General features: G+C 51.4%; 9 protein-coding genes across 9 annotated transcripts; 5 read left to right on the top strand and 4 right to left on the bottom strand.

Moving 5' to 3' along the window:
* Positions 1-212: 212 nt before the first annotated feature.
* CDEST_10148 (Putative glyoxalase/Bleomycin resistance protein/Dihydroxybiphenyl dioxygenase) lies at positions 213-3,295 on the top strand. The gene has a single exon (XM_062926306.1). The coding sequence runs from the start codon at positions 1,039-1,041 to the stop codon at positions 2,872-2,874; it is 1,836 nt and encodes a 611-aa protein (XP_062782357.1). The 5' UTR covers positions 213-1,038; the 3' UTR covers positions 2,875-3,295.
* A 454-nt stretch (positions 3,296-3,749) lies between these two features.
* On the top strand, positions 3,750-6,046 carry CDEST_10147 (Putative cys/Met metabolism, pyridoxal phosphate-dependent enzyme). The gene is made up of 5 exons (XM_062926305.1): positions 3,750-3,890; positions 3,966-3,992; positions 4,046-4,139; positions 4,213-4,307; positions 4,389-6,046. The coding sequence occupies exons 3-5, from the start codon at positions 4,092-4,094 to the stop codon at positions 6,043-6,045; spliced, it is 1,800 nt and encodes a 599-aa protein (XP_062782356.1). The 5' UTR covers positions 3,750-3,890; positions 3,966-3,992; positions 4,046-4,091; the 3' UTR covers position 6,046.
* A 19-nt stretch (positions 6,047-6,065) lies between these two features.
* On the bottom strand, positions 6,066-8,292 carry CDEST_10146 (Putative Zinc finger, RING-type, SPX domain, Zinc finger, RING/FYVE/PHD-type). Its single transcript, XM_062926304.1, has 5 exons — positions 8,070-8,292; positions 7,687-7,854; positions 6,870-7,610; positions 6,500-6,799; positions 6,066-6,421 (listed from the first exon to the last, which is right to left on the bottom strand). The coding sequence occupies exons 1-5, from the start codon at positions 8,110-8,112 to the stop codon at positions 6,279-6,281; spliced, it is 1,395 nt and encodes a 464-aa protein (XP_062782355.1). The 5' UTR covers positions 8,113-8,292; the 3' UTR covers positions 6,066-6,278.
* A 697-nt stretch (positions 8,293-8,989) lies between these two features.
* On the bottom strand, positions 8,990-14,277 carry CDEST_10144 (Putative peptidase C54, papain-like cysteine peptidase superfamily, peptidase C54, catalytic). Its single transcript, XM_062926302.1, has 6 exons — positions 12,970-14,277; positions 12,715-12,907; positions 12,460-12,687; positions 11,574-12,409; positions 9,817-11,514; positions 8,990-9,734 (listed from the first exon to the last, which is right to left on the bottom strand). Exons 1-4 carry the CDS (start codon positions 13,547-13,549, stop codon positions 12,022-12,024), a joined length of 1,389 nt encoding a protein of 462 aa, XP_062782353.1. The 5' UTR covers positions 13,550-14,277; the 3' UTR covers positions 8,990-9,734; positions 9,817-11,514; positions 11,574-12,021.
* CDEST_10145 (Putative DnaJ domain, Zinc finger C2H2-type, Zinc finger C2H2 superfamily) lies at positions 9,025-11,812 on the top strand. Its single transcript, XM_062926303.1, has 4 exons — positions 9,025-9,737; positions 9,820-10,043; positions 10,113-11,514; positions 11,574-11,812. Exons 2-4 carry the CDS (start codon positions 9,934-9,936, stop codon positions 11,697-11,699), a joined length of 1,638 nt encoding a protein of 545 aa, XP_062782354.1. The 5' UTR covers positions 9,025-9,737; positions 9,820-9,933; the 3' UTR covers positions 11,700-11,812.
* Positions 14,278-14,531: 254 nt separating the features above from the next.
* Positions 14,532-16,972, top strand: CDEST_10143 (Putative G-patch domain, R3H domain, R3H domain superfamily protein). Its single transcript, XM_062926301.1, has 3 exons — positions 14,532-14,811; positions 14,882-16,325; positions 16,383-16,972. The coding sequence occupies exons 1-3, from the start codon at positions 14,694-14,696 to the stop codon at positions 16,834-16,836; spliced, it is 2,016 nt and encodes a 671-aa protein (XP_062782352.1). The 5' UTR covers positions 14,532-14,693; the 3' UTR covers positions 16,837-16,972.
* A 1-nt stretch (position 16,973) lies between these two features.
* Positions 16,974-18,000, bottom strand: CDEST_10142 (Putative histone H2B, histone H2A/H2B/H3, histone-fold). Its single transcript, XM_062926300.1, has 4 exons — positions 17,699-18,000; positions 17,498-17,569; positions 17,357-17,444; positions 16,974-17,305 (listed from the first exon to the last, which is right to left on the bottom strand). Exons 1-4 carry the CDS (start codon positions 17,859-17,861, stop codon positions 17,215-17,217), a joined length of 414 nt encoding a protein of 137 aa, XP_062782351.1. The 5' UTR covers positions 17,862-18,000; the 3' UTR covers positions 16,974-17,214.
* Positions 18,001-20,052: 2,052 nt separating this feature from the next.
* Positions 20,053-20,931, top strand: CDEST_10141 (Putative histone H2A, histone-fold). The gene is made up of 3 exons (XM_062926299.1): positions 20,053-20,241; positions 20,359-20,651; positions 20,705-20,931. The coding sequence occupies exons 1-3, from the start codon at positions 20,186-20,188 to the stop codon at positions 20,755-20,757; spliced, it is 402 nt and encodes a 133-aa protein (XP_062782350.1). The 5' UTR covers positions 20,053-20,185; the 3' UTR covers positions 20,758-20,931.
* A 1-nt stretch (position 20,932) lies between these two features.
* CDEST_10140 (Putative complex 1 LYR protein) lies at positions 20,933-22,167 on the bottom strand. The gene is made up of 5 exons (XM_062926298.1): positions 21,986-22,167; positions 21,784-21,916; positions 21,623-21,701; positions 21,513-21,554; positions 20,933-21,459 (listed from the first exon to the last, which is right to left on the bottom strand). Exons 1-5 carry the CDS (start codon positions 22,006-22,008, stop codon positions 21,437-21,439), a joined length of 300 nt encoding a protein of 99 aa, XP_062782349.1. The 5' UTR covers positions 22,009-22,167; the 3' UTR covers positions 20,933-21,436.
* Positions 22,168-23,977: the final 1,810 nt, after the last annotated feature.

Raw genomic sequence — 23,977 nt, 5'->3', positions numbered from 1 at the left:
CGGGGGCAATGGAGCGCAGCCATTTGTCGATTCAAGTGAATCGAGCCTGGCCGACGGCCCAGTTTATCCAGAGTTTTCCGTGTTGTTTGCCTTGGATCACCCGCAACCTGCAGGACTCAGCTACTGCCCGAAGCTGTTTCCTGCGGAGTCGACCCGTCAGCGTCCACGGCCTGCAAGTGGTTGAACGATGCAAGGCACTCGAGACATACCAGCACACATGTAACTTGGTTGGTATTATGCGTCTCGCGCATCTCTTCTTAACGTGCCCAGGAACAGCAAGCAGTCGGGACGCCTGGCATCCTTTTCATGCCTTACCTAAAGCCTTGTTGCGTCCTGCCTGGCTAGGTAGGCGGGTAGGTAGGTACTTATGAGCCTTTTACCGCCGGTGCCACGCTACATCTTGCCTTATCGACACCACCCCGCTGCCAGCATAGCACCATTCATTCCCGACTAACCATCACCAACAATCCTACCTCCGTCACTGCGGTACCAGCCATCGTCTACACCCTCCCTGGAGAAAGACCGCTCGAGTCGTTGGCAGAACGCGTCCAGCGTGAACCTGACTGACCTCAGCTCAACGCAGCCTGAAACTACGTTTCCATAATCGCACATTATTTGGGCACAACGCAAGGTGCTGAGAGAGCCCGCATTGCTGCCCACCTTAAGTTGCCCTTTCGTCCTCGAAAAGAATCCCTAACCTCTTCCACACCACATGCTCCCATCGTACGCGTCTGTCTGTCTGCGCCCCTTTTTGCCTGCCTCAGTTCCCCAGGCCATCCTCAGATATCATATCCCGCCCGGCCTTGGGTCAAGGCTTAGTTTTACAACGCCTTTTGAACACCCATCCCACCCACCGCCTTGTCTATCTGCCTGCCTGCCTGCCCACCTAGCCCTCGCTTCACTTCTCACCCAAACGGCGACTGTGTCACACAACCCAGCTTGCTGTTAGCCTGCCTTATCGCTGATTCTCTTAACTTATCGTCTTGCCCTGTCTCAAACTGCCTTGCTCGGCATTCGTCCATTCGCCAATCCCCCAGGATGGTTCCCTATATCGACGTCTCTCACCTGCCCTCGTCAGCCTCCTTTTACTCGGCCATCCTCCAACCCCTCTGCATCCACTATATATCCGCGGACGCGCAGACCGCTTCCCCCGACGTCAACACCAAGGCCGTCGACACCGAGTCCGGAACCACCGTCACCCTTTCTGACCCTAGCAGACCCCTTACTAACGTCACCTACGGTACCTCGTCCCCGCATACCCCCGTCCTTCAGATCCGGGAGGCCCGCAATTCCAGCGAGCCCCTGAAGCTTTCTCACGTTGTCTTCTCTGCTCCGTCCCCCACCGCGGTCACCGACTTCCACTCCTGTGCTGTACGGGCCAATCCGAAGCTACTGTCCGTCGTGCCCTTCGGCCAGCTTTCGCGTTCTCGACCCGCCACAATCACACAGAGTGGCGATATCCACCGGGCTACTGTGACAGACCTGGACGGTAACACGATGGAGGTTGTATATCAACCCCCTCCCAACTACCCTCCCTTTTACGCTGGGTCGACCGTTCGAAAGACACAGTCAACCACTGAGGAGGTCGGTCGCATTCTCAACTGGAACTACGACGTTGTTGCCTCTGTACCTTCGCCCTCCATGTCAGGTTCCGCCGCCGCCGCCGCCGGACCCTCGACTTCTATCCTCGCCATGACTGCCCGTTCTGGTCAGTTTCCCGGTGACGAGCCGTACACACTTCTCCGTCGCAGCGTCACCACATCGGTCATCGAGTCGCCAGTCAGAAGAGAGGATCACGCCCCAGCCCATGCCTCGGCACCGGCCTCGAACGGTGTTCCGACAAGCACTGTCGTTGGAAGTCTTCTGGGTGCAGCTGTCGGTGCTGCCGCCGGCGCCGCCATCACGTACGGGATGATGCGAAAGGAACGTGCACGAGCCCCGCTCCAGGAGTTTGACGGCTCCACTCCGCCGTTCCAGCGCCGGGCCACCTTCCCCGATCAGTATGCGGAACCGCAGGCCGGGCCAGGACGCTATGTCGAGGTCGAGAGGACCGTCGAGAAGATCCGGTACCCAGAAGCCTACCCGACGCTCCCTGACGATCGTGCACCACCTCAATACATGGCCAAATACAGCCAAGTCGGCGCACGCAGCCGTGCGGTCGACGATATGTACGAAGACACCCGCAGCCATCATTCTTCACGCTACCAGCTCGAAAGGGGTAGCAGCGTTCGTTCCAGTAGCCAAGCCGCCGTCCCAAGGACCGCTCCTCTCATGCTCACTGACTATGAGCACCGGAGCAGTACAGGCTCAAGACATAGTGTGGCCAGTAGATCTGTTGCCCATCGCTCCACTGTCGACGATGCTAGGACTTACGTCTCATCCAGGAGCGGGACGTCGCAATCGACCGTTCGCCCGCCTCCTCCCACTGTCGAGACGATACTTGGCGGTGGGAGCAGAGCACCAAGCCGTGCGCCAACCCAAGCACCGAGCATGGCTCCGAGCCGTACGCCAACGAAGGCGCCCAGCCGACCTCCGACTGTTGTCCGGAGCAAGGCTCCCACAATAGTGGCTCCCAGTCAAGCCCCAAGCAGAGCTCCCACGCAAGGACCTACCGTCGTCCCCAGTGAAGCGCCCAGCAAGGCTCCCGCCAGGGCTCCGAGCAGAGCCCCGACGGCAGTTCGACCCTCGCAACCTGTGTTCGCATACCCGCCTGCCACGCGAGCCCCGACATATGTGTCCGCGCGTAATCTCCCTCCGCCGAGAAGTGGATCTGGCAACAGCCACGCTACTTGGGAAGACGACGCCGTGAGCGTGGCACCGAGCGACAGCATAAGCTGCATCGGCAGCAAGACCAGCAGACGTCAGTATCATTGAGCGGCCTGAAATGTGTGGCGAGGCTCTCAACAGCATGACTTCGGAGCGCCGGCACGACAGGGCGCTTTCTTTTGCACGACCAATAGGCGCTTGCACAAGCGCGCACATAATGATGCAGCCAATCAACGAACGACTCGGTCGCACAGGACGAGTTCTCTCTTTACTTCACTCCGTACCTTCAAGTTCGTGTCTAGGGGGCCACGGAAGCTCTGGAGATGGTGTTTGATGCATTATGCGGCACGCTTATCCTTAGCGGAGAGGATGAGCCAGGGGTATGTAGAGAGGAAGAGATATATGGTCTTTTTTTGCGTTACTCGCCTGAGCTAGACATTAGCAATACTTCTCAATGATACAATCTCCCTATGCAACACCGCACATTGCCCGGGTGCTTCCGTTCGAGTCCCCGCACCAGGATATTTCCTTAACTAGAAAGGTAGCAGAGGACACGCATAAGAAGAGGCAGAGGTGTATCGTTTTGATTGCTTCATTTGATTCATCGCTCCAGCCGCTATGTAATAGCAGGCGGGAGTTGAGTCACGGCAACTCCGCATATTTGAATGAGTCAACATCGTGAGCGAGAAACTCGGTCAATACAGGAATTGGCAGGGTGAGGGGAGCGTGTGAGGCCGTCGACGAAGTGCCTGGGGGCTCGGAGGTTCAACGCCTCCGATCCTCGGCGCCCCGCAAGTCGCGGACTAAGTACCTAATACAGGTACTGTCACCAAATCAAGCACGCAACGGTTGCCAGCGCTCCACCAAAGCCGCTCTTTCGCGGCCTATTACTCGCCCATCTTGAGTCAAGTGCCGATCCAACTGGTGACTCCAACTGGTGGGCGGACGAGATTCGCAATTGACAGAACTTTTCCTTAGTGTTGGTAACGCACCACCGTTCACGCTTCGTAGCACTGATCTCTGCCCCACCGTGCCCCGTCCTCGATTTGACCAAGACCCTTTTTCCCCGTTAACTGTATCAGTTGCGGCTCTCCCATCATTGTCATCGTTTTCTGACTTGACCCGTTTCACCCCAACATTTGACTCATCTCACAGCGTCACATTGCTAACCATTGGCTGTGGCTAATAATTCGAACCAGTAAGGTTAAAATCATCCGCTCATCTCGGTGAGTTGCTGTTCAGCCCAAAACCCGTACCGGATTACTGACCGCGTCCCTAGCACACCGGTCTATCTATCTAGGAGGACAGGACAGGACGTTGCAAAAATGCCCGCTCTGGAATTAGGACAGTCGATTCCCCCAGACACCGCCCATGTATGAACCCAGCTTTCTCCCATGAACCAGCGCTGTCCAACTCGTGTGGAGTCGTGACTGATGACCACAATAGGCAGTGAGCGTTCATCTTCCAACATGGAGAGCCAACGTTGGCTACGAAGAAGGCGAGCCATGGGTTGTCAATAAGATGACGACTGGTTATCCCAGGTGAGTCGTCCCTCCGGATTTGAGGGCGGGAAGAACATGCTCAGTTGCCGTTGTCACTACTCAATCTCACACTCAGCCCAGGTTCTTTATCCATAGGAGTATCGTTGCCCTGGCCGATGACTTAGTGTCCCAATACGCTCGTCCTGGCCAGCAAGCCATGCTCTTCCCCACTCCTCGCTCCGCGAGACGATGTTTGGCATTCGTGAAGAAGCACGCAGAAGCCTCGATTACCGCTGACGTATGTGTGCTTGACTTTGGGCTTGACACGTCCAAAGATGTCTCGCTGCTGCTGCGCTCGCTGGCACCGACTGTTTCCGCCATCGTGTATGCCCCAGAGGTGTTCCCTGTTGCCAAGCAGTACTGGCAGCACACCGGAGACGGAGTGTCGAGTCGACGCGCTGAGTTCTGTCACGGGTTGTTAAAGGAGGGCCTACTCGTCCCTGCCGAGCCGCCCCAGTCTCCTGTGGGAAAGGCGTGCAGGGGTCCCAAGCGATATCATCGTCCATCTTCTATCGATGACACCAAGGCGGCCAGCCACCACCTTGCGACCAAGGCAACCTCCCAGAGTGCATCCGAGACCCAGGAGAGTCTACGCTTCCTCGAGGAACGCTTCGGCAGAAACTTGGATCTCTCTCTTGTCGAGCGTGCTAGGTCAGCCATCAAGCGAAGGATCGCAGGTGCGATGGCCGTCGACATGGAATCGAGCATCAGCTCACTGCCCCCCATGGGCGACAACTCAAGAAATCAGAAGGACTTGCAGGAGAGCGATGTCTACCTATTTCCCTGTGGTATGAATGCCATCTACAACGCGCATAGAGCCATGTTGCGCGCTAGGGGTGACATGAAGTCGGTCAGCTTTGGCTTCCCCTATGTCGACACGCTCAAGATTCTGCAGAAGTTCGGGCCCGGCTGTATGTTTTATGGCCACGCGTCGGAGGCGGATCTAGACGACCTCGAAAAGCGTTTGGAGGCTGGTGAGCGCTTCTTGGCGCTCCTCTGCGAGTTTCCCGGCAACCCTCTCCTGACTTGCCCGAACCTGGCGCGCATCCGCAGCCTGGCGGACAAATACGGGTTTGGCGTCGTCATCGACGAGACGATCGGCAGCTTCATCAACATCGACGTGCTGCAGTACGCCGACATTGTCGTCAGCAGTCTGACCAAAATATTCTCGGGAGACTGCAATGTCATGGGCGGCAGTGCCATCCTCAATCCCAGCGGCAGATATTATCAGTCACTCAAGAGCGCGTGGGCCGAGGACCTCGAAGACACGTACTGGCCTGAGGATATCGTCTTCATGGAGCGCAACAGTCGGGACTTTGCGTCGCGTATCGAGCGCATCAACACGAATTCCGAGAACATCTGTGACATTCTCTCGGCACACCCGTTGGTCAAGCGTGTCTTCTACCCCAAGGTTAACCCTACGCGGCCCAACTACGAACTCTGCAAGCTGCCCGGCGGTGGGTACGGCGGCCTTCTCTCCGTTACATTCCATAAAAAGGCCCAGGCCATCGCCTTTTTCGATGCCATCGAGACGGCCAAGGGCCCGAGCCTTGGCACCAACTTTACTCTGACTTCGCCCTACGTTCTCTTGGCTCACTACCAAGAGCTTGACTGGGCTGCCAGCCTAGGCGTTGACCCGGACCTGATCCGTGTGAGTGTTGGTCTCGAGGAGACGGACGAGTTACGGGAAATCTTCACACAGGCCCTGGAGGCGGCGGAGAAGCAGACGAGTGTTTGACAGATGCAGAATGTCCGGCTGGGGGGGTGGGAACACAAGCATGCAAACTAGGTGGACAGAAGTGTCGGGAAGCAGAAAAGTCACGCTTGCCAGTGATGATGGCAGAGACTAGGTGGAGTCTCTCTGAGCTACCGCCTTAAGTCCGTGTTGCAGCTGCCAAGGGTATCTCTGAGAAGTCTATAGACAAGACCAAACCAAAACAAATAGCGCTCCATCCTCCATCATACTCCCAACTACATCACTGAGCACTCAGAATGCACGTACTCGGGGCCGTAATCCTCGATACCTCGTTCGATTTCGTTGGCCCGCTGCTTCTCCTTGGCCTCCTTAGGGAAGTACTTTCGCATGTATCTTTCGAGTTGGATATCCAAATTGTCTGAAACCAAATGTTAGGAAACCCATCACGTGTGTGCGATCCAGATATGCTCCTGATGGAAAGGATCGTTTTTCTCACCTGCAGAGGCTTTCATGACGGTATCAGCCCTGCACAAGGGGCAGTGCTTCTCATTTCGGCGTTGAATCTTGACGATGCATCGGATGCAGAATACATGCCGGCAGGCCAAGCGGACGGGCCGATACGCGATGGCAAAACAAATGGGGCACAGGTAATCGCTGATCTGAGGCACGACGGAAACTAGGTCAGTGGACATTTGAGCGCAGATGTCCTTTGCCACGGAGCCGGCCAGCAACTTGTCCGAGTGCACCTGCACCGGGAAGGACTTCGAGACCCCCAAGCATGTGCGCTTATCGAATTCTGGGATTGTCAGTTCTATCCAATACACAGCTATCTTGTGAAAGGCAATGAGGAGACAAGCGGGGCTCACTCTTTAGAATTTTGTATATGGCGACCTGGTTGATCTCCTGGAATTGCAAATTTTTGAGAAGAACAGCGTTCAGGCGAAGAAAACGAACCAGGGCCTCGCGGCTCTCGGCGATCTTGAAGGATTTGACCAGGTTGCGTTTGGTTATTTCTTCCTGGAACCATTGCAGCTGTTTAGCGGCCGTCTGGCTGCTACGCGATCCGTGATCTTGCTCGTTGGTAGAAAAGAAGACCTGTGCATCGAGATAGAGTTCGAAAATAGCCCTCCACCTTGCAAGATCGCTCTTGGAGAGGCGGCTGGGTTTCGTCAGATGGGAAACTTCCTGGCGCAGGGCGACGATTTCAGTCACCATGGCCTTTTCCTCCTTAGCTTGAAGGGCATCAAGGTTATTGACGTCGCTTTGCAGGATACCAAAGAACTCGCTATCAAATACGAGCGGAACCTCGATGCGCTCAAAATGCTCTACAGGGGCCGCGTGGCCGTGATCCTCATCACCGCTCTGGGTGTCTGATAGCTCGATCTCAGCATTGGCAAGAGACTCGGCGGATGAGATGAGCACCGAGGTCGAACCGGGCTCTTTCAATGGCGCCAAGAAACCTTCGTCAGGGTCATGGGACTGCAAAGCGGCGATGCGTTCGATAAGATTACGAGACGCCGGCGCCAACGAGGCATCAACGGCGTTTCCATCGCGCATGTGGACCAAAACGGTCAGCTTGGGCCTCAGTAATTTGGAGTTACCGGCGGCTAGATTGCGACAAAGACGTTGGTGTCAGTTGACCGTTATTCAGGAACCTCGTTGGAGGGATGAAGGAAGGTTTACCATTGAGGCGGTATTTCGCGGCCAGTGGCGAATCATCGGCCGGGTCGAGCAGTTGGCGCAAAGTCTCAGGATCAAGCCCCAGATCATTGAGTTCGCGGGCGACGCGTTTGAGAACCTTCTTCAACTGGCCGTATGGAATGGCGAGGTCGATCCAGTGAGATGGAAAGTCTGAGAAGCCAGTGTCAACAGATAGTAGACTAAAATGGCATGTCCCTCATAAGTGTTGGCGATGTACCTCACGACACTTTGAATGAGCCGGAACGACAGTCAGGTATGAGATGAGTTGAGGGAAGCGCCGATCGGACGGGTGCGAGAAAGGACAGAACAAAGATAGCAGGAGGTGGGGGTTAGGGAATGACAGGGGAGGAAAAATGCTCGCTCACCTTCACGCCTGAGCGTCTCTTTAAAGTCATGGGCGAACTTCATGGCTCATCCGATCGGTGATGTAACGATATCCGGATGACAGTGTCTTGGCGACGTATATCACAATCATGACATGGTCTGTTTACTGGGATGGGCAAGGCGCAACGGCACAGTTGATGGTCCGGAAAGGGGATTTGGTGCTTGTTGAAGGAGAACAGCGAAGTGGCACAGGCAAGGGAGGGTAAGTGGCCGGATGCACTATATAAAAATTTCAACTTGGCTACAGGTTCGTACGGTACTTACCAAGTGCAGCTTCGGCGACCACTTTACCGTAAAAGTACGTAACCGTTGTTTTTTTGGTTCCTTTCACTGGCCCGGCCGGCCTGGGCTTTGGACCAGGCTGGACTTGTAGTGTCGACGACAAGGGACAAGGAAGGGGGAGCTCCCTTGCCTACCTGTAGGCAAATCATTGATTGTGGATGCAACCGCAACAGAGACCAAACCAGGGGCCAGTGGCCACTGGGTGGAGGTTGAAGCCTGTACCTTTTGGCTTCTTCCACACATGTTCAACTGTCTTGAAAGAAGGTGATAGTGCCAACATCGGGGCCGCATCTTTGCAGCTGGCATCTACCTAGGTAGATGGAACATAAGTACCGAGACAGGCACCTGGCGTAGTGGTGGAGAGGCGGAAGGGAACGGTTAGAGCGGCGGCTACCGGCCTACACGCGCGCGCGTTTGAACTCCGGTCTCGGAGTTTCTGTCCAACGACGTAGAATCATTCCGCCGGTGCCTACTTGGGCTGCCAAATGCATTGACAAGAGTCAAGGACAAGGTAGAAAATACAATAATATCGGGTCTGAACGAACATACATGGTTAATCGGGTAAGGACAAAAGGTATACACAGACAGTGACGCGTCTCGTTGCATAACCCAGTGGCAAACCAATCCCAACCAATCCCTGGTTAGGCAAGCGGGTGACAAAAAAAAAAGCCGGACTCCTATCAATGGGATGTGATAAAAAATACCTTTGTTAAGTCAGATAGTTGGAGAGGGTAAAGTACCGCTTATCATCTTTGGCCTCAAAACACCTGACTTGATCATATAAATTCTTTTTAAAGAGTCCAGCTTTTTTTGTCACCCGCCTGGTGGATAAGACTATCCGTCAGGCGGACCCAAACTCTTCTCGGCTCAGCCATCACGCACGCAATGTTTGCCCAATGGCGTCGGTCCTGTGGCTGCGCCGTCGCTGCAAGCTGCCGATTTTGCTGCATGTTGCATCAATTTTGTATGTCGAGTCGGTCAGGCCGAGCGCCGCTTGCGATTACCTAAGGCTGCGAACGCACGTAGCTGATTCATACGAATGGACAAACGTATCCATACAGAGCACACACTTCGAGTATCCAAGGAGTGCTGAGCCTGGAGCTTGTAACCTAGAGATTCGTCCGTCACCTCTTATCTTATCAGTTTGGAGTTGGAGGGCAAGATGAGGGGTCGCGGGGTCGAGCTCAGTGTTGTCGCACTCTGGGAAATAGAGGGGCATTGTGTTTTCGTTCTGGGGGATTGTAGATGAGGGAAAAAATTGAAAACGGCAAGGGACGAGGGCATTGTGACACCAGGAACATCGACTTGAACAGTGATTGATTGTCTTTTCTGTAAAGAGATCAGCCGACCGCATTCGACCAAGCCTTGTGAGTCACCAGCCTGACACGATACCTTGTTTTCCACAGGGTCCTTCTACTCACGTACCTATCTATGGCTTTTTCACACCAGCATTGACGAGGTCTTTCAACTGTTACCACTATCCAACCCTCTTCGTCCTGCAAAAACTGATAGCAAACGCTTCACTTTGTATACGAGCTCCGCATTACCGCCGACTTGCCATCCATGGGCGCCCAGCAATCCTCTGGACGGGGCCAGGGCGAGGACCCCTCCCAACCCGTCAAAACATGCTACTACGAGCTTCTCGGCGTCCAGCGCGATGCCACCGACGATGAGTACATTCTCTCCTTTTGCTAGCTAGCGCTGACCCATGCATTGTTTCTGACCATTTTCCATGTGTGTAGAATCAAGAAATCCTACAGAAGACGCGCACTGGAGCTTCACCCCGATCGGAACCTCAACGATGTCCAGAATGCAACCCGTCGCTTTGCCGAGATCCAGGCCGCATACGAAGTCTTGTCAGACCCGCAGGAAAGGTCGTGGTATGACTCCCATCGCGAAGCCATTCTGCGTGGTGCCGACCCCGACTCGGACGACCGCAATCCTGAGTACAACGACGTCAAGCTCACGTCCACCGACGACATTTTCTCCCTCATCCGCCGCTTCAATTCCACTGTGCCCTTCACAGATGAGCCCGCTGGCTTCTTTGGTATAGTCAAGGCGACCTTCGATCACTTGGCCGACGAAGAAGTTGCAGCCGGCGAGTACACGCCTGGAGATGCTCCAGACTATCCTTCATTTGGGGTTTCCACCGATAGCTATGAGGCTGTCGCTAAGCCCTTCTACGGCGCCTGGGCGAGCTTTTCTACCCACAAACCTTTTGCGTGGAAGGACAAATATCGACTTTCGGATGCTCCAGATCGTCGTGTCCGGCGCCTGATGGAAAAAGAAAACAAAAAGATTCGCGATGAGGCCATCCGGGACTTCAATGATGCCGTCAGGTTCCTTGTCACATTTGTACGTAAGCGTGACCCCCGCTACCTCCCAAACACACAAACAGCCGCGGAGCGTCAGGAGTCTTTGCGCAATGCCGCCGCTGCTCAAGCTGCCCGATCCCGTGCCGCAAACAAGGAGAGGCTTTCCGCAGCATTCGTTCCCGACTGGGCTCAGACACGGGACGAAGCGGACGCTAGTGCCCATTTCCCCGAAAGCGAGGAGGAAGATTCAGAAGTGGAAGAAATCGAGTGTGTCGTGTGTAGCAAAACGTTCAAAAGTGAGAAGTCGTTTGAGGCGCATGAAAGAAGTAAGAAACATGTCAAGGCTGTGCAGCAGTTGAGGCGCCAGATGAGGGAGGAGGATTTAGACTTGAGCCTCCATGAGACGCCTGCTGCAACTGACAGGGGCATTTCAGTGGAGGACGCACAGGAAGGCGCTGGCGAGCAACCAAATATCAAGCCTGTAAAGGGCAACGATGAAGACCCGGTTGAGTCAGAACTGTGCACCGAAGAAGTCGAATTCTCTGACACCACATCCGAACCTCTGGGAGGCGACGAGTATGCCTCGCGAGCTGACGTCGAGAAGAGACTATTTGCCGACCAAAACCCCCTAACTGGGACAGAACGATACAACGCATCAAAATCCAACCCCGCAGAGGTATCAGCCAGCCTAGAAAGCCTGTCGCTAGGCGACGATGACGGCGAACAGCGGGATGATAGCCGGATACCACCCAAAAAGGTTGGCAAAGCCAAGGCGAAACGTGAAAAACGAGCGGCCCGTCAGATGGCCGAAGCGACCCAGGCTGGCACAGTGAGTTTTTAGAACAACTGCTATGGGATATAACTTCGTAGTTAACGCCAGTCTATTAGCATACATGTGGTGTTTGCGAGGATTCCTTCACCTCCAAGACAAAACTCTTTGCGCACATCCGGGATCTCGATCACGCCGCACCTGTTGCAAAACCCACAGCAGACGACAAGAGAAAGAAGCGCTAGGTTAGCTGCCATCTACTTGTAAACATCTGCCGTCAACACCCATGATGACTGTCCAAGAACGGGAGGGACAGGTTAAGATTCAGAATCAGAAATACTAAATGCACCCAATCCGTTGTTGCCCAACCTTATTCAGTGGCTTGGACCTCCTGTTCGCCTGTGATGGTGTACTTTCCAGTCCTAGGATGTGCCCATGCCTCGCCAAACTACGACAACAGGGGATGGAATCATATATCGACTGATATACCTCAATGCAGTTGCCAACGCCTAAAATAAAACCATCCAGAACACTTGTCGGTAGTTTGCTCTTACACAGCTATCCGCCTTAGGCATTCAAGACGGTATCGCCGTCATCATCGCTGAGTATCTCCACTTCGTCAATAGCGCCATCTCTTTCGCCCTCGCCTCCTCTCGGCACGGGATCACGGTCGGCAACATGGATCACGGCTTTGCCCTGAACATGCTTCACATTCCGCCTCCACTCAGCCCAGTCGTCCTCATCCCGAATTAGAAAGCCAACAAGCATGCTAGGGTCAAGTTCCCGCACATGAAGTCGCCGCAGGCGTCGAGTATGCACTGTGTCAACATCCGCTTCGCTGTAGTGAGAAGGGTCTGTGTGAAAAGGAAGCGCGGGTCTGGTATGATGTGGATCGAGATAAAACAAGTAGGAGCCTTGCGCGCCGATGAAATAATGGGAAGACGCAGGTCGGCCACTACACAGAAAGTAAGTATGAAGCCTATCGCCGAGCGATGAGGTACTTACCCTGCGATACCCACAGACTGTGGCATTTGAAGGGCAGCTATCAGAGCCTCCCAGTAGACCGGGGTGATTTTGTCGATGCCTAGTCTGGTACCAACTAAAACGAGGGTCGGATGGAACCGTGAGCCGTCGGGCTTGGCAATTTCCATAAACTTGTCTTCGTAAACGTCAGGACCGTCCCCAGTAGAATATACTCGTAGAGGTTGTTGTTCTTGCGCGTTGGCCAAAGCCCTGGAATGCCGTATTAGCAACGTCTACAGGCCTAGGAGCAATTCAACTTCCTGAATGCATCGAGCAGTAGCAGACGGGCCGAACCACTCTCCGGGATATTTCCCGCATGCAACCGCACCATGTTGGACGAATTGATGGATGGAGTACGGCGCCCTCGGGTCGTCCGCAAACCAAGAAAGAAGCTTGCGCTCGTCCTCTGGGTTTTGACCCCTTCGCCAGTCTGCTGCAGTTTTAGCCAGAAGCCTTGAAATCCCAACACACCCACACGGGGATGCGACATACCGCGTCCTAGATTAATAGCTGCCATCGCATTCGCTAAGAGGCTTTGACCCGATCGTATCATGCATCCCCAGCCGCTGTCGGACGTGAACCCATTTTGGTCGACCAGCTGGCTCTTAATGCGCATCGAGAAGGACAGAGTCGAGGAAGCTCGGGGGTCAGAGGATTTTGCGATAGCCTGGAATTCGGAACGATATGTCATCCAGAATTTGGATTCGAAATCGTCCAGAAAGGCAGGTGGCCATCCTCCATCCTGAGCAAAGTAGTCCTCATCGTAGGCGAGTGACGACGAAAAGCTGCTAGAAACAGATTCTGGAGGGGTATCAGGACCTTTGGGGTAAGTTGGTGCCGGCACCGAGGCCGAGGCTGTGGCTTGGGCAAGGTCTTGTTCTGCTGTTCTTTCAGTGTTATCGATCCGAGGTGGAGTCTGGCCTTGGTCACTGCGAGTGTCTTTCGCCGTCTTGGTGTTTAGGACATAGGAGCGTCCCAAGCACCAGACTGGAATGTCGTTCTCGTTAGTGGGTTCGGGATCCCAGAACATCTGAACGATGCGACGGTATCGACCAAGGTCTACCGTAGCCATAGTAGATTCCCTTCAACCTTGAACGAGTTGTGACGTCCTGCAAGAGCGGCAGGTCTATCTATCGAGAACACTCAATCCCGGGAGCGAAGCGATGGTAAGACGGAGCCGGCCTGATTCAGTTGAAGCTGGGATGTATGGACTCTCCTACTGTTCAGAAGTAGATTGGAGAGTCGGCCGCGGGCAGCACAACCAGGGAATAGGCAAGCCGGTGGGAGAGGAGATATGATGCTGGAACTGGTCGAATCGTAAGACGCGCGGAGGATGCAGACGGTCAGGCTGGCAGATAGGTGGTTGCGTGGAAGGTGATCAGCTGCAAGGGCAACGTGGGCGACAACCGCGGTGGATTAAGGTAGGTAGGTAAGTGCTTGGCGGGGAAGACCCGGGGTAGATAGCGACGAATGGGGCAGGCACCGCCCTAACTAGGTACGTTAGGCAGCTCTGTAAGCTAATGGACGAGAAGGATTAGTCCTTAAGGATAAGTGCAGTAAAACAACTTGGGAGGGCGGAAGGTTGAGTGAGAGATGGAGGACGGCCTACGCTCACTCCTAGGTAGCCGATAAAGCCCAGCCTGCGAACAGTCCGTCCTTGTGACGCACCGGTCAAGAGTGGTGGGGGTTGTCGCTCTAGGCACTAAGCAGTAAACTGTGAACCTGACGTTCCCTTCCATGAGAAAGGGAGAACCATAACGAGGTCCGAGACACGAAGTGGTTGGAGAAGGTTTCTCTTAACGTTGGAGGCTGCAGATAGCCAGCATCTCTGATAAGGAATACTTGAGTCTGGGATCCTCTTTTGATCGGCGAGGTATCCGTACTTAGCCGGATACTTCCAGGTTGGCTCGTATTCAACCAACCCACATGCTCATCTTAGCTAGTCTTATCGATAAAGGGACCCGCACGCAAGCTAGACACCTTAGTATGGGTCTGTGGGCAGTTCAGAGGTCATGTCATATGGGAATCCTTCCCGGTCCAGAGGGGAATTTTTCGCTTGGTCTTTTGCATCACAGAACCGACAACCTACCTACTTACTTTGCCTCACCAAAAGGCCGTCAGGTATACAATCTTCGATTTGACTCAGTACAACTTACATACCGGATACTGTATTAAAGCGCAACACCATTGTCCTTTTTTCATTGCGCGGACAGGGCATGCCGCGCGGTGGGAAGCGAGGCGGTGGTGGCGCGCGAGCGCCACCACGCAATGCCCCTCGAAGTCGTGGCAACGACCGATCTGCCCCAGATTCCGTACCTGGAATAGGTTCTGCTGGTAAGGGAACAATAAAGCAAAGCAACTTAATCAACATCCTGCCTGATCATGCTGACATACATTTGCGTAGGGTTCACCCTGCAAGATGAGGCTCGCAGCACCGCCCATCGCTCCTCACCGTGGAGCAGTGATTCGAGACTGCGACATCGGCCCATTACCTTTGTAAACACTGGGAGTTCAGAACCGCTTAAGCAATTAGAGGACATTTTGCAGAAGGAGGATGCTGCTGTCCAATCTGGAGGGACGTCCGATGTTGCCCCCATTCTTTCGGAGAGCCATGACACATTCCTCGACAAGCTCGACAAGCTCGCTTCTGCGTCTGATGAAATCTGCATACCCGATGAGACGCTAGTCGACGTTGCCGGTGACTTGGCGATATTGCCTGGTCAAGATTGGTGTTTGAACGCCAATTTCAAGAGTATCAATGAAGAAGACAACACCAATAGTGTCGAGGCAGAGGTGCCGACGCCACTGCCATTCTTTCTCGATACCACAGGAGACAAGCGATTGCTCGAGAAAGTTCCGACTCAAACCGCCGAACGTTCGCCGTCACCTGTTCCGTCTGACTCGAGTGAGGAGATCATCCTTTTCAGAGGTCGTAACAAGGCCCCAAGAGACAAAAGGAGACAGAAACAGCGAAAACAGAAGCAGAAGCTCAAGCAGAGACCTTTCAACCTGGGTGGGATTCGGACAGAAATCCAAGCAGTGGAAAACACGGTTAGGTCCAAGGAAAATGACAATGTCAGAGGTTCGGAGGAAGACAAGCTGAACTCGACGCGGCAGTTGCATCAAGGCGTGAGGGCCTCCAGAAACCAAGAGGACGACTTGATTGCCGACTACATCGCCAATATGCGTGAACATGGCGATGTTGATGGGTTAATACCTGCACAGGCCTATTCCCGCCGGGACATCGGAGGTTCCCTCAGCGAGTCTGAAAGCATCGAAGAGTCGTTTCAGACCATCACCGGTCTCGACCAGGCTAATATGGTATCAAGTGACGTCAGCGAACCTGATAACACGGTAGCGGAAGTAGATACCACGACCCAGCCGAGCGACGCGGAGATTACTCAGAAGACCCGGAAGCATACCGATATGTGCAGCTCAACACAAGTTGATGATGGGCTCTTATCCCCGCAATCGGAGCCAAGCGACCAGGACATTGGGGATGGCTTGTTTGCTTCAGCGGCAGACAGATTCGCGAATGAGGTTGACGACTTTGACTTCATGGATTGGAATCGTCCAGCGTTGAAGCGAAAGAAAGGCAAAGGGGCTAAAGGCAAGGTTCCCGTATTCGATATTTCCGATTCGGAGCTTGAGGGTAAGATGCAGGCGGCGTGGAAGAACGACCGCTTGAAGAAAGCAGAGAGAAAGAAAGAACGCCAAGCTTTGCGCGCTCAAGGTCTCTTGGGTAAACACGCAAACCCGGAAGACTTGCGGACCAAATACCCACACGGCATGGGACTGGATCAGATTGCCGACGAGCTGAGGACGTTCCTCTTGGGCACACAGCCTAGGTAAGTCTTTCCCGCGTCTAAACTACTCTAGCACGCAAGCTGATGCATTTTTTTCAGTCTGACGCTGCCACCTATGGACAACCATGCCCGCAAAGTCATACATGAGCTCGCCAGCAAGTTCAATATCAAATCTAAATCAACTGGATCGGGTGATCAACGTCGACCTATGCTTCATCGCACTTTCAGAACCGCCAAGTTCGCCGACGAGACGTTTGACATGGCCATCACTAGGGTTGGGCGTAAGTACTTCCCTCGCAATGACATCGCGGTGCGGGCTGCCGTTCAGCGGCAGTCAGCTCGTCGTGGGGGCGGTGGGCATGCAGGTGTCCTTTACCGAGACGGAGAGGTTGTCGGCGGATCTGCGCCGGAATTGGGCCAAGAGAACAAAGGCCGCGCGATGCTCGAAAAAATGGGTTGGAGCAGTGGAACTGCGCTCGGTGCGCTCAACAACAAAGGCATTCTGCAGCCCGTCGCCCATGTCGTTAAACGTAGCAAGGCCGGACTTGGATAACGGGGCTGTGTTATCCGCATTGGAGTTTAGGTAGCCGCCCGTCCGAATAATGGATGCGCCGCATTAGCAAGCTGCGTGTATCTAGTCGCCCAATCACTCGGTTGCTGCAGATCAAATGATCGGTGGGCGTGGAGACAAGAGATCAGGTAGTTGTGTTCATGTGTACGAATTCATTCGTCCGAAAAAACCCTATTCTCAAGGTGTATTGTACAGCCCGCGAACCCCGTTTGACCGTGAAGACATTGCCCCCAAAAAAGCAAACCATCCGTAACGCATTAAGAGACTCCAAGGATATTGGTAACCTTGGCAGGTCTCATCATGACACCCAAATGCCAAGTAAAATCCAATGCCCGAAAAGAAAAGCAGCACAAGCATCCCTTATTTCGTGGAAGAAGAGTACTTGGTGACGGCCTTGGTGCCTTCCGAAACAGCGTGCTTGGCCAGCTCACCGGGCAGGATGAGGCGGACACTGTCATGGTATGTCAGTACAATGTGCTTTCATGAGAATCGGCGGACATACGATGTCTGGATCTCGCGAGAGGAGATGGTGGACTTCTTGTTGTAGGCAGCAAGCTTGGAGGCCTCGGAAGCGACACGCTCGAAGATGTCTGTGCTGTGTTAGATTGACAAGCCTACACAACTAGGTTTGAATGCAGCTTACCATTGACGAAAGAGTTGAGAATGGACATGGCGCGGTTGGAGATACCAGTGTCGGGGTGGACCTGCTTCAGGACTGTGTGATCAAGTCAGCAAATGTTGCTTGTCGCGTGGCATTGGCCGGGTGGTACTCGGGGGGCGCTGTTACGCGACGCGACGAGACGAGCCAACGAAACCATCTGGATAGCCACGAAAAATGACTCACCCTTGTAGATGTAGGAAGAGTAGGTCTCCTTGCGGGACTTGGTGCGCTTCTTCTTGTCGCCAGAGGCAGCGGTCTTCTTGCCAGCATCCTTCTTCTCGGGAGCCTTGGAGGCGGTGGCGGGGGCCTTGGAGGCGGGCTTCTTGTCGGCGGCCTTGGGGGGCATTTTTGCGAATTGGATGAGGAGGTGGTGAAGGTGAAGGATTGGTGGTTTGGGTTGGAGTGGAATACGACTGGCGATCGTTGGTAAGGCGGGATGATGGGAAGTGAAGAGTTGTTGTTGGAGGAAGAAGTTTGGGGGGGTGGGTTGGGCTTTTGTAGCTGGACGCGACGGGCTCTAGCGGCGTTACTGATTTGATGCAAGGACAGAGTGATTTTGAGGAGGGGTGGAGGGTCAGTGAGGCAGTGGTCCGGGGGGGGTGCGCTAGTGGTGGCCTTGCCCTGCAGACGGGGGTACGGTTTGGGAAAGAGCAATCTTGGTTGGCTGGAGCTCGTGGAGTGGATGTCCTCTAGGACCACGAGAGCAGCTGCCGCCCGTCAACCGGGGTGCAGTGAGACGCGTCTGCGCTAAGGAAATACGTGCAGACCATGTTTGGCCATCCTTTTATTTTTTAATCCGTCCTTGCTCATTGTTTTGCACGTGTCGGACAATCGATGCAAGTGTCCTAGAGCCAATGATAGCTTCCTGTCTACAGCTTACCTTCACATTTCTAACTGGATTGTGGACGTACAAGGTTCCTGCACGTTGATAACGCGATAAGTACAGCGCGTCACCTCATTCACTTCCCAGAATCATTTGACTCTTCACGCACGCTCATGGTGCTTTGAGTACGGTTAGGCTTGTATAAAATAATTGATTTTCCATTCTGGTCATGCATGACATTACGGTAAACGGTTGGACGGGTCTTCAAACCCGTGCGTTACGATGGTCAGCGATATGATGTTGACAACGTTGCCTGGCTCTTCTCGACGCGTCCTTGTGCTAGGAACGCGACAATTGCTGGCTGTCCGGAATTGGTCGTCTTGGGCCCACACAGCTGGCCGGCCGCTCGCCTCGCCTGTTTCCTCCTTGGGCACTTGGACTTGCTTTGCGACTTCAGATGTCCTGGGGTGGCTAGGTCTCTGCGAACGATCCCTAGTAACAAATGGAGGCCAAGGCAAGCCACGGCATCAAACGTGGAGCATCGATGGATAGACTACCCAGCAACGGATAAGAGTGCAAATCTAGATCGCGACGCGTCTTCCTCGGGAGAAGGCAATTCGGTGGATTCCTCTGACGTTCAGCCCCTCAATTACCGCTGCAAGGCTGAATCTGATTCCATCTGACACATCACGAATGATGTACAGGGGTCACTGATTGAGGCTCTATCCGATTTGGGACCAAATCGTGTCTGATTTCTCCGAACCCAGCACGGGATGGAGCAGAATGATGGGCCACAAGACCTAAACAGCCGGGCCTGTAAATGCGCCATGAACGAACTTGCATTTTCATGTATCTGTGTCTGGGTTGGGTTGAATAGCACTGCATGGTACATTTGCAGTGGATTTCGGATGAACCAGACAATCCCCATGTGCGCCACACAAAACGGCATAAATGCTTGTGTGGATGACACATGCCGGATGCTACCAAAGCCCACAGAAGACATGTCCAGCGGTGTGCCGTCTTGGATTATTAAAAGACAGGCGGGTTTGCTTCAGCACGAACCAAATATGGTTTCATTACCAGCAAGGACGAAAGCGTGCCAAACTGAGATAGGGAGTGGTGTTCCGACACATAAATACCAAGTGCCATACTTGAACGCCATAGATTGACTTCCAATCGGAGGTCGTTGCACAACGAATATCAAGACTAACCAAGTCTCGTTGGTTTTCGCACGTCTGTGCCGTTCACGTGCGATTCAGTGAGGAAATGGAAGTGAATCGCGCGAAAAGCCTTAGTGCGTCAGGAATGGAGAAGGATAGAGATGGTGGGAAAAGGAGAAAATGGGGGGAAAGTTGGTCGATCAGAACCATCAGCGGGGTGGGCGCCTGCTTTTCCTAGCCAGTCAGATTAATTAGAAAATGAGAGAAGGAGGAAAAAGAGGCAGCGACGCTCTGGATGCCGGGTAAGGAACCATGGCGGGCCTCCCAGGGTTTTTATCTCCCTGGACCTGTGCCTGGGAGTAGTGCCCGTGCTTGCTCCTTCCTCCACGCGGGAACGATAAGGGAGGGGTACGTATCTCACCGTGGGCCCAGGAAAATGATGCACTCACAAACATAGATTTTCTGGTTTGGGCTTAGCGTACAATGGCGCGCTGGTGATCCGTGATTGAGCTCCTCCAACGCGAAAACTACTTAACTTCTCGACTCCCCACCATCTTCGCTCTCTCCCATCTTCATCTTACTTTTCCATCCACAACCGACAGCCAGCATTCAGCACACTCGACAATTTCGCGTCTCACTCAATACCCAATTCTCCCCATTTCTCCCAACCCAAAACCCACATTCACAATGACTGGAGGCGGCAAGTCCGGCGGCAAGGCCAGCGGTTCTAAGAACGCGCAATCGTAAGTGTCCCGCCTACTTGACCGACAAGTCAACTACAAAGCTTTGGCTTCGCCTTGACGCGTCGATCCCCTCAATTTCCCGGTCTAGTGGTGTTTGCTAACTCGTCCATTTAAAAGTCGTTCCTCTAAGGCCGGTCTCGCTTTCCCCGTCGGCCGTGTCCACCGTCTCCTCCGCAAGGGTAACTACGCTCAGCGTGTTGGTGCCGGTGCTCCCGTCTACCTCGCTGCCGTTCTCGAGTACCTCGCTGCCGAGATTCTCGAGTTGGCTGGCAACGCCGCCCGCGACAACAAGAAGACCCGTATCATCCCCCGTCATCTCCAGCTCGCCATCCGGAACGATGAGGAGTTGAACAAGCTCTTGGGTCATGTTACCATTGCCCAGGGTGGTGTTCTGCCCAACATTCACCAGAGTAAGTCGTCTCTGAAGTATGAATCAGAAATATCTTTTCTAACATGATTACAGACCTGTTGCCCAAGAAGACCGGTAAGGGCAAGAACCTGAGCCAAGAGCTGTAAACGGTTGTCTCGGGTTTGGGTTTTTTTCGTGCTGGTCGGCTGCTTTGGGTTGTCATGACATCGGGGTCACGGTTCAGGGTTCACGGTTGATTTTCACGTTTGGGTTGTACAATAATACCATGGCAGGAAGCTGTGGTTACGAATGAGAATACCTTTGAAGATCATCTTTCTGCGTTACAAGTTCAATATCTATGTTCCAATTTTGGCTTCCGTCGAGGCTATGCTCGTGTTTTCTGCTCATAGAGCACGAAACGTGTCCTATCTTTCTATAGTAATCTGAGTTTGGGAACATTTTTCTAACAGCTAAAGGCTAGCCTTGAAATCAATACAATATCTCGGTGATCGCGTTTGTGAGCGGCTCAGGCGTGCATGGCATTTGACGGTTTTCAACGTGATCTTGCGGGTTCTCCTAGCGAAGTCGCATCATGGGCCATTTTGCAGAGTAGGAGCTGCCGCCCGGCTTGAAAAGGCGAGATTGGACAAGGATGAGCATGAATGTCGACTCATGTAAGCTGGACGCTGATAACGTGCTTCCATTCCATCTTACTGTCCCATGCGGTGCTACAGATCGTGCAACCCTGCCCGGTAGAACGGATGTGGGTTTGTCGCGGTATACTCTTGTCTATGCACACAACCAGCCTTGTGCGCAGTCTCGGCCAGTCAATCCGCCCGTCTTCACTCAGAACTTCAATGGGGGTGGCGCTGACTATCGCGTTAGCGCGGTTGTCACCGAGACGTTGGGCAGCAGAACTCACGGTCGAGAATAGGTGCACGTAGGTTGCGCTCGTACTTGGATCCTATGAGTAATTCGTCAGCTCTTCGGCGTTGTTCTGTTTGGATAGCATTCGATTTGGGTATTACGGACCACCGGGTGCAGTCGGGTGCACGTAGGGTTCGGGGTGCTTCCACTTTGCCAGTAACTTCTCTGTCTGGGCCAAAAGCTCCTGTGTAGTGCAATGTCAGCAACTCTCATGCCGGCCACATCACCTGACACAGCCTGTGCTGCCAGTCGAGAGCATTCCTTACCCTCTTTTGTCGGGAATCCGTCACATTGCGGTTCGCCTCGAACAGTGACCGGATGTATAACGCCTGGCCTCTCCAGAGATGGCGGTGGACAGCCCAATCGAGGGCCAGCTTCAGCGACCGGCGATACAGCGAACTGTCAGGGCAATGGTCAGCTCGATAGCTCTCTCGGAATCAGTCGTCGTTGTTGACTGTGGGTGCTCACAGTGCCGCTTGACGGGTCGACATGGTGAGAACGTAGTATCGACGAGGTCGCGTTGAGTTATGATTCAGAATCTAGTAAAATAAGTATGTCCTCAGGGCATACAAGCTGGTTGCTGGAAAATGGCTGCTGCTAAAATGCGCGTCGACAGCTTGCGATATCTTGGCCCCAAGTTTGAGGTTAAGAAACGCGACTAGAGAGAAGGAAGTGATGGATACAGATTGAGGTAAGCAGCGCTTGATGCCTGGGGCATCAGGATTGCAGCTACGCTGCACAAATATTAGAAGATAGATAGCTTATTATAGAGCCTAGCTACATAGAGTAGTTAGTGATAGTAAACTTATTAAATGTTTGTAAAGAAGTAATTAAGCTATTAAATTTTAATCTATATAGTTCTAATTTATATCTACTAAAAGTTCTCCTTATTAAGAACTTACTACCCTTTTAAGCTACATATTATATAAACGTATTTTTATTTCTCTAATATGTAGTATAGTATAATAAATATAATAATTAATTATATTAAGTTTCTAACTAATTCCTTTAATAATATCTTTATTTTTAAGCTTTAAACTATTATAATATTAATTATACTATACCTACTAAATAGTATAAACTACTACTTAAAGCTAGCTTAAGTGTTATATAGTTATTATAATTCTTAATATATCTTTTTATACCCTTTAGAGTACTATTATATTGCTTACTATATATATATATATTATATATAAGTATATAATCCTTCTTAATTAAATACTAACGTACACGCATAGCAAGTTAGCTAACATAGCAAGCTAGCTACTCCTTATCGCTAGAAAAAGCCACTAATCAAACTAAGTAGATTCTTAACTAAAAAAGACCTAGTCTTAAGTTTTAGATACCAATAAGAGTTAGATTTTAGGAAAGAATATTATTAAAAATATAACCTCTTCCTAACCTTAGGTTCTTAGTTATCCTCTTATTAATAAGAGATAAGCTTAGTATAGATAGGTTAGTAGGAGATAATATTTTCTACACTATTATTTCTTAGAGTCTTACTCTTATTAGTATCTAAAACTTAAAGCTAGGTCTTTTTTAGTTAAGAATCTACTTTTTAATAAATAGTTAGAAAAGTGGCTTTCTCTAGCGATAAGGAGTAGCCGGCTTGCTATGTTGGCCGACTTGCTATGCGTGTACGTTATATTACTTTTACCTTTTAAGCTATTAAAAAAGATCTAAAAATATCTATATAAAAGACTGCTTTAACCTATAAAGTCTCTTAAATAATAATTTAATATTAATATATTAAGTATATTATATAACCTAAAAGATAACTAAATTAAATAAAGATAACTATAACTAAAAGAAAGTAATTCTAAAATAAGTTATTAACCAAACTAGTTAAAAGTTCTTTTTATAATAAGAAGATATATAAAAAAATAGTAAATTTACTTTTAAATATATATAATAAAATGCATATAAAACTTTACTAGGTAAAGAACTTTATATAATATATCTCTTAATTAAAAATGCAATTTTAATAGTAAATTAATTATTAGAAGGCTTTAGCTAAAGATCTTATAATTATATAAGGCTAGTTTATACTTATATAAAATATAATTATAAAGTATAAAATACTTAATAATAATATTTATAATTTTAATAAGATTAAGTTTTTAATAAAAATGCTATTATATATAAAGGTTATTATAACTTCTAACTAGAAAAGAAAGCTTTACATAAAGCAGCTTAGTAATTAAGAATAGGTTTTTATTATTTAAGGTATATATAAATAGTTAAATAATACCTTTATATATTATTATAAAGAATAAATGTTACCTTTTTTTTTAGTATACTAATAGTTAATTTTAAGCTATAGAGTATATTAATTTAAGTAAAAATAAGTAAATAATAAATAATATTAGCTTAAATTAGCTAAAGTACCTAAATTAGTATATAAAGACTTATATAAAAAGTTTGTATTACCTCTTAATTCTTAATAGTTATAATAGCTAT

This window comes from Colletotrichum destructivum, chromosome 6, assembly GCF_034447905.1.
Source record: "Colletotrichum destructivum chromosome 6, complete sequence".
Lineage (NCBI taxonomy): Eukaryota > Fungi > Ascomycota > Sordariomycetes > Glomerellales > Glomerellaceae > Colletotrichum > Colletotrichum destructivum.
The sequence above is the reverse complement of the archived record's forward strand: the minus strand, read 5'-3'. Positions and strand labels throughout refer to the sequence as shown.

What these genes read in the sequence shown, in the direction of transcription:
- CDEST_10148 (XM_062926306.1), top strand. Translation starts at nt 1,039, where the DNA reads ATGGTTCCCTATATCGACGTCTCTCACCTGCCCTCGTCAGCCTCCTTT.
- CDEST_10147 (XM_062926305.1), top strand. Translation starts at nt 4,092, where the DNA reads ATGCCCGCTCTGGAATTAGGACAGTCGATTCCCCCAGACACCGCCCAT. An exon ending in TTCCCCCAGACACCGCCCAT is followed by an intron (nt 4,140 to 4,212) that starts GTATGAACCCAG and finishes TGACCACAATAG; the next exon opens with GCAGTGAGCGTTCATCTTCC. An exon ending in ATGACGACTGGTTATCCCAG is followed by an intron (nt 4,308 to 4,388) that starts GTGAGTCGTCCC and finishes CACTCAGCCCAG; the next exon opens with GTTCTTTATCCATAGGAGTA.
- CDEST_10146 (XM_062926304.1), bottom strand. Translation starts at nt 8,112, where the DNA reads ATGAAGTTCGCCCATGACTTTAAAGAGACGCTCAGGCGTGAAG. An exon ending in CGCGAAATACCGCCTCAATG is followed by an intron (nt 7,611 to 7,686) that starts GTAAACCTTCCT and finishes GTCGCAATCTAG; the next exon opens with CCGCCGGTAACTCCAAATTA. An exon ending in CATATACAAAATTCTAAAGA is followed by an intron (nt 6,800 to 6,869) that starts GTGAGCCCCGCT and finishes TGACAATCCCAG; the next exon opens with AATTCGATAAGCGCACATGC.
- CDEST_10145 (XM_062926303.1), top strand. Translation starts at nt 9,934, where the DNA reads ATGGGCGCCCAGCAATCCTCTGGACGGGGCCAGGGCGAGGACCCCTCC. An exon ending in CGCGATGCCACCGACGATGA is followed by an intron (nt 10,044 to 10,112) that starts GTACATTCTCTC and finishes CCATGTGTGTAG; the next exon opens with AATCAAGAAATCCTACAGAA. An exon ending in AAGCGACCCAGGCTGGCACA is followed by an intron (nt 11,515 to 11,573) that starts GTGAGTTTTTAG and finishes CCAGTCTATTAG; the next exon opens with CATACATGTGGTGTTTGCGA.
- CDEST_10144 (XM_062926302.1), bottom strand. Translation starts at nt 13,549, where the DNA reads ATGGCTACGGTAGACCTTGGTCGATACCGTCGCATCGTTCAGATGTTC. An exon ending in GTTGAATTGCTCCTAGGCCT is followed by an intron (nt 12,688 to 12,714) that starts GTAGACGTTGCT and finishes ACGGCATTCCAG; the next exon opens with GGCTTTGGCCAACGCGCAAG. An exon ending in CAGTCTGTGGGTATCGCAGG is followed by an intron (nt 12,410 to 12,459) that starts GTAAGTACCTCA and finishes CTTTCTGTGTAG; the next exon opens with TGGCCGACCTGCGTCTTCCC.
- CDEST_10143 (XM_062926301.1), top strand. Translation starts at nt 14,694, where the DNA reads ATGCCGCGCGGTGGGAAGCGAGGCGGTGGTGGCGCGCGAGCGCCACCA. An exon ending in ACCTGGAATAGGTTCTGCTG is followed by an intron (nt 14,812 to 14,881) that starts GTAAGGGAACAA and finishes ACATTTGCGTAG; the next exon opens with GGTTCACCCTGCAAGATGAG. An exon ending in CTCTTGGGCACACAGCCTAG is followed by an intron (nt 16,326 to 16,382) that starts GTAAGTCTTTCC and finishes CATTTTTTTCAG; the next exon opens with TCTGACGCTGCCACCTATGG.
- CDEST_10142 (XM_062926300.1), bottom strand. Translation starts at nt 17,861, where the DNA reads ATGCCCCCCAAGGCCGCCGACAAGAAGCCCGCCTCCAAGGCCCCCGCC. An exon ending in CTCTTCCTACATCTACAAGG is followed by an intron (nt 17,570 to 17,698) that starts GTGAGTCATTTT and finishes TTGATCACACAG; the next exon opens with TCCTGAAGCAGGTCCACCCC. An exon ending in TCTCGCGAGATCCAGACATC is followed by an intron (nt 17,306 to 17,356) that starts GTATGTCCGCCG and finishes ATACCATGACAG; the next exon opens with TGTCCGCCTCATCCTGCCCG.
- CDEST_10141 (XM_062926299.1), top strand. Translation starts at nt 20,186, where the DNA reads ATGACTGGAGGCGGCAAGTCCGGCGGCAAGGCCAGCGGTTCTAAGAAC. An exon ending in GGTTCTAAGAACGCGCAATC is followed by an intron (nt 20,242 to 20,358) that starts GTAAGTGTCCCG and finishes TCCATTTAAAAG; the next exon opens with TCGTTCCTCTAAGGCCGGTC. An exon ending in TCTGCCCAACATTCACCAGA is followed by an intron (nt 20,652 to 20,704) that starts GTAAGTCGTCTC and finishes ACATGATTACAG; the next exon opens with ACCTGTTGCCCAAGAAGACC.
- CDEST_10140 (XM_062926298.1), bottom strand. Translation starts at nt 22,008, where the DNA reads ATGTCGACCCGTCAAGCGGCACT. An exon ending in TCGACCCGTCAAGCGGCACT is followed by an intron (nt 21,917 to 21,985) that starts GTGAGCACCCAC and finishes TTGCCCTGACAG; the next exon opens with TTCGCTGTATCGCCGGTCGC. An exon ending in GCACCCGACTGCACCCGGTG is followed by an intron (nt 21,555 to 21,622) that starts GTCCGTAATACC and finishes AATTACTCATAG; the next exon opens with GATCCAAGTACGAGCGCAAC.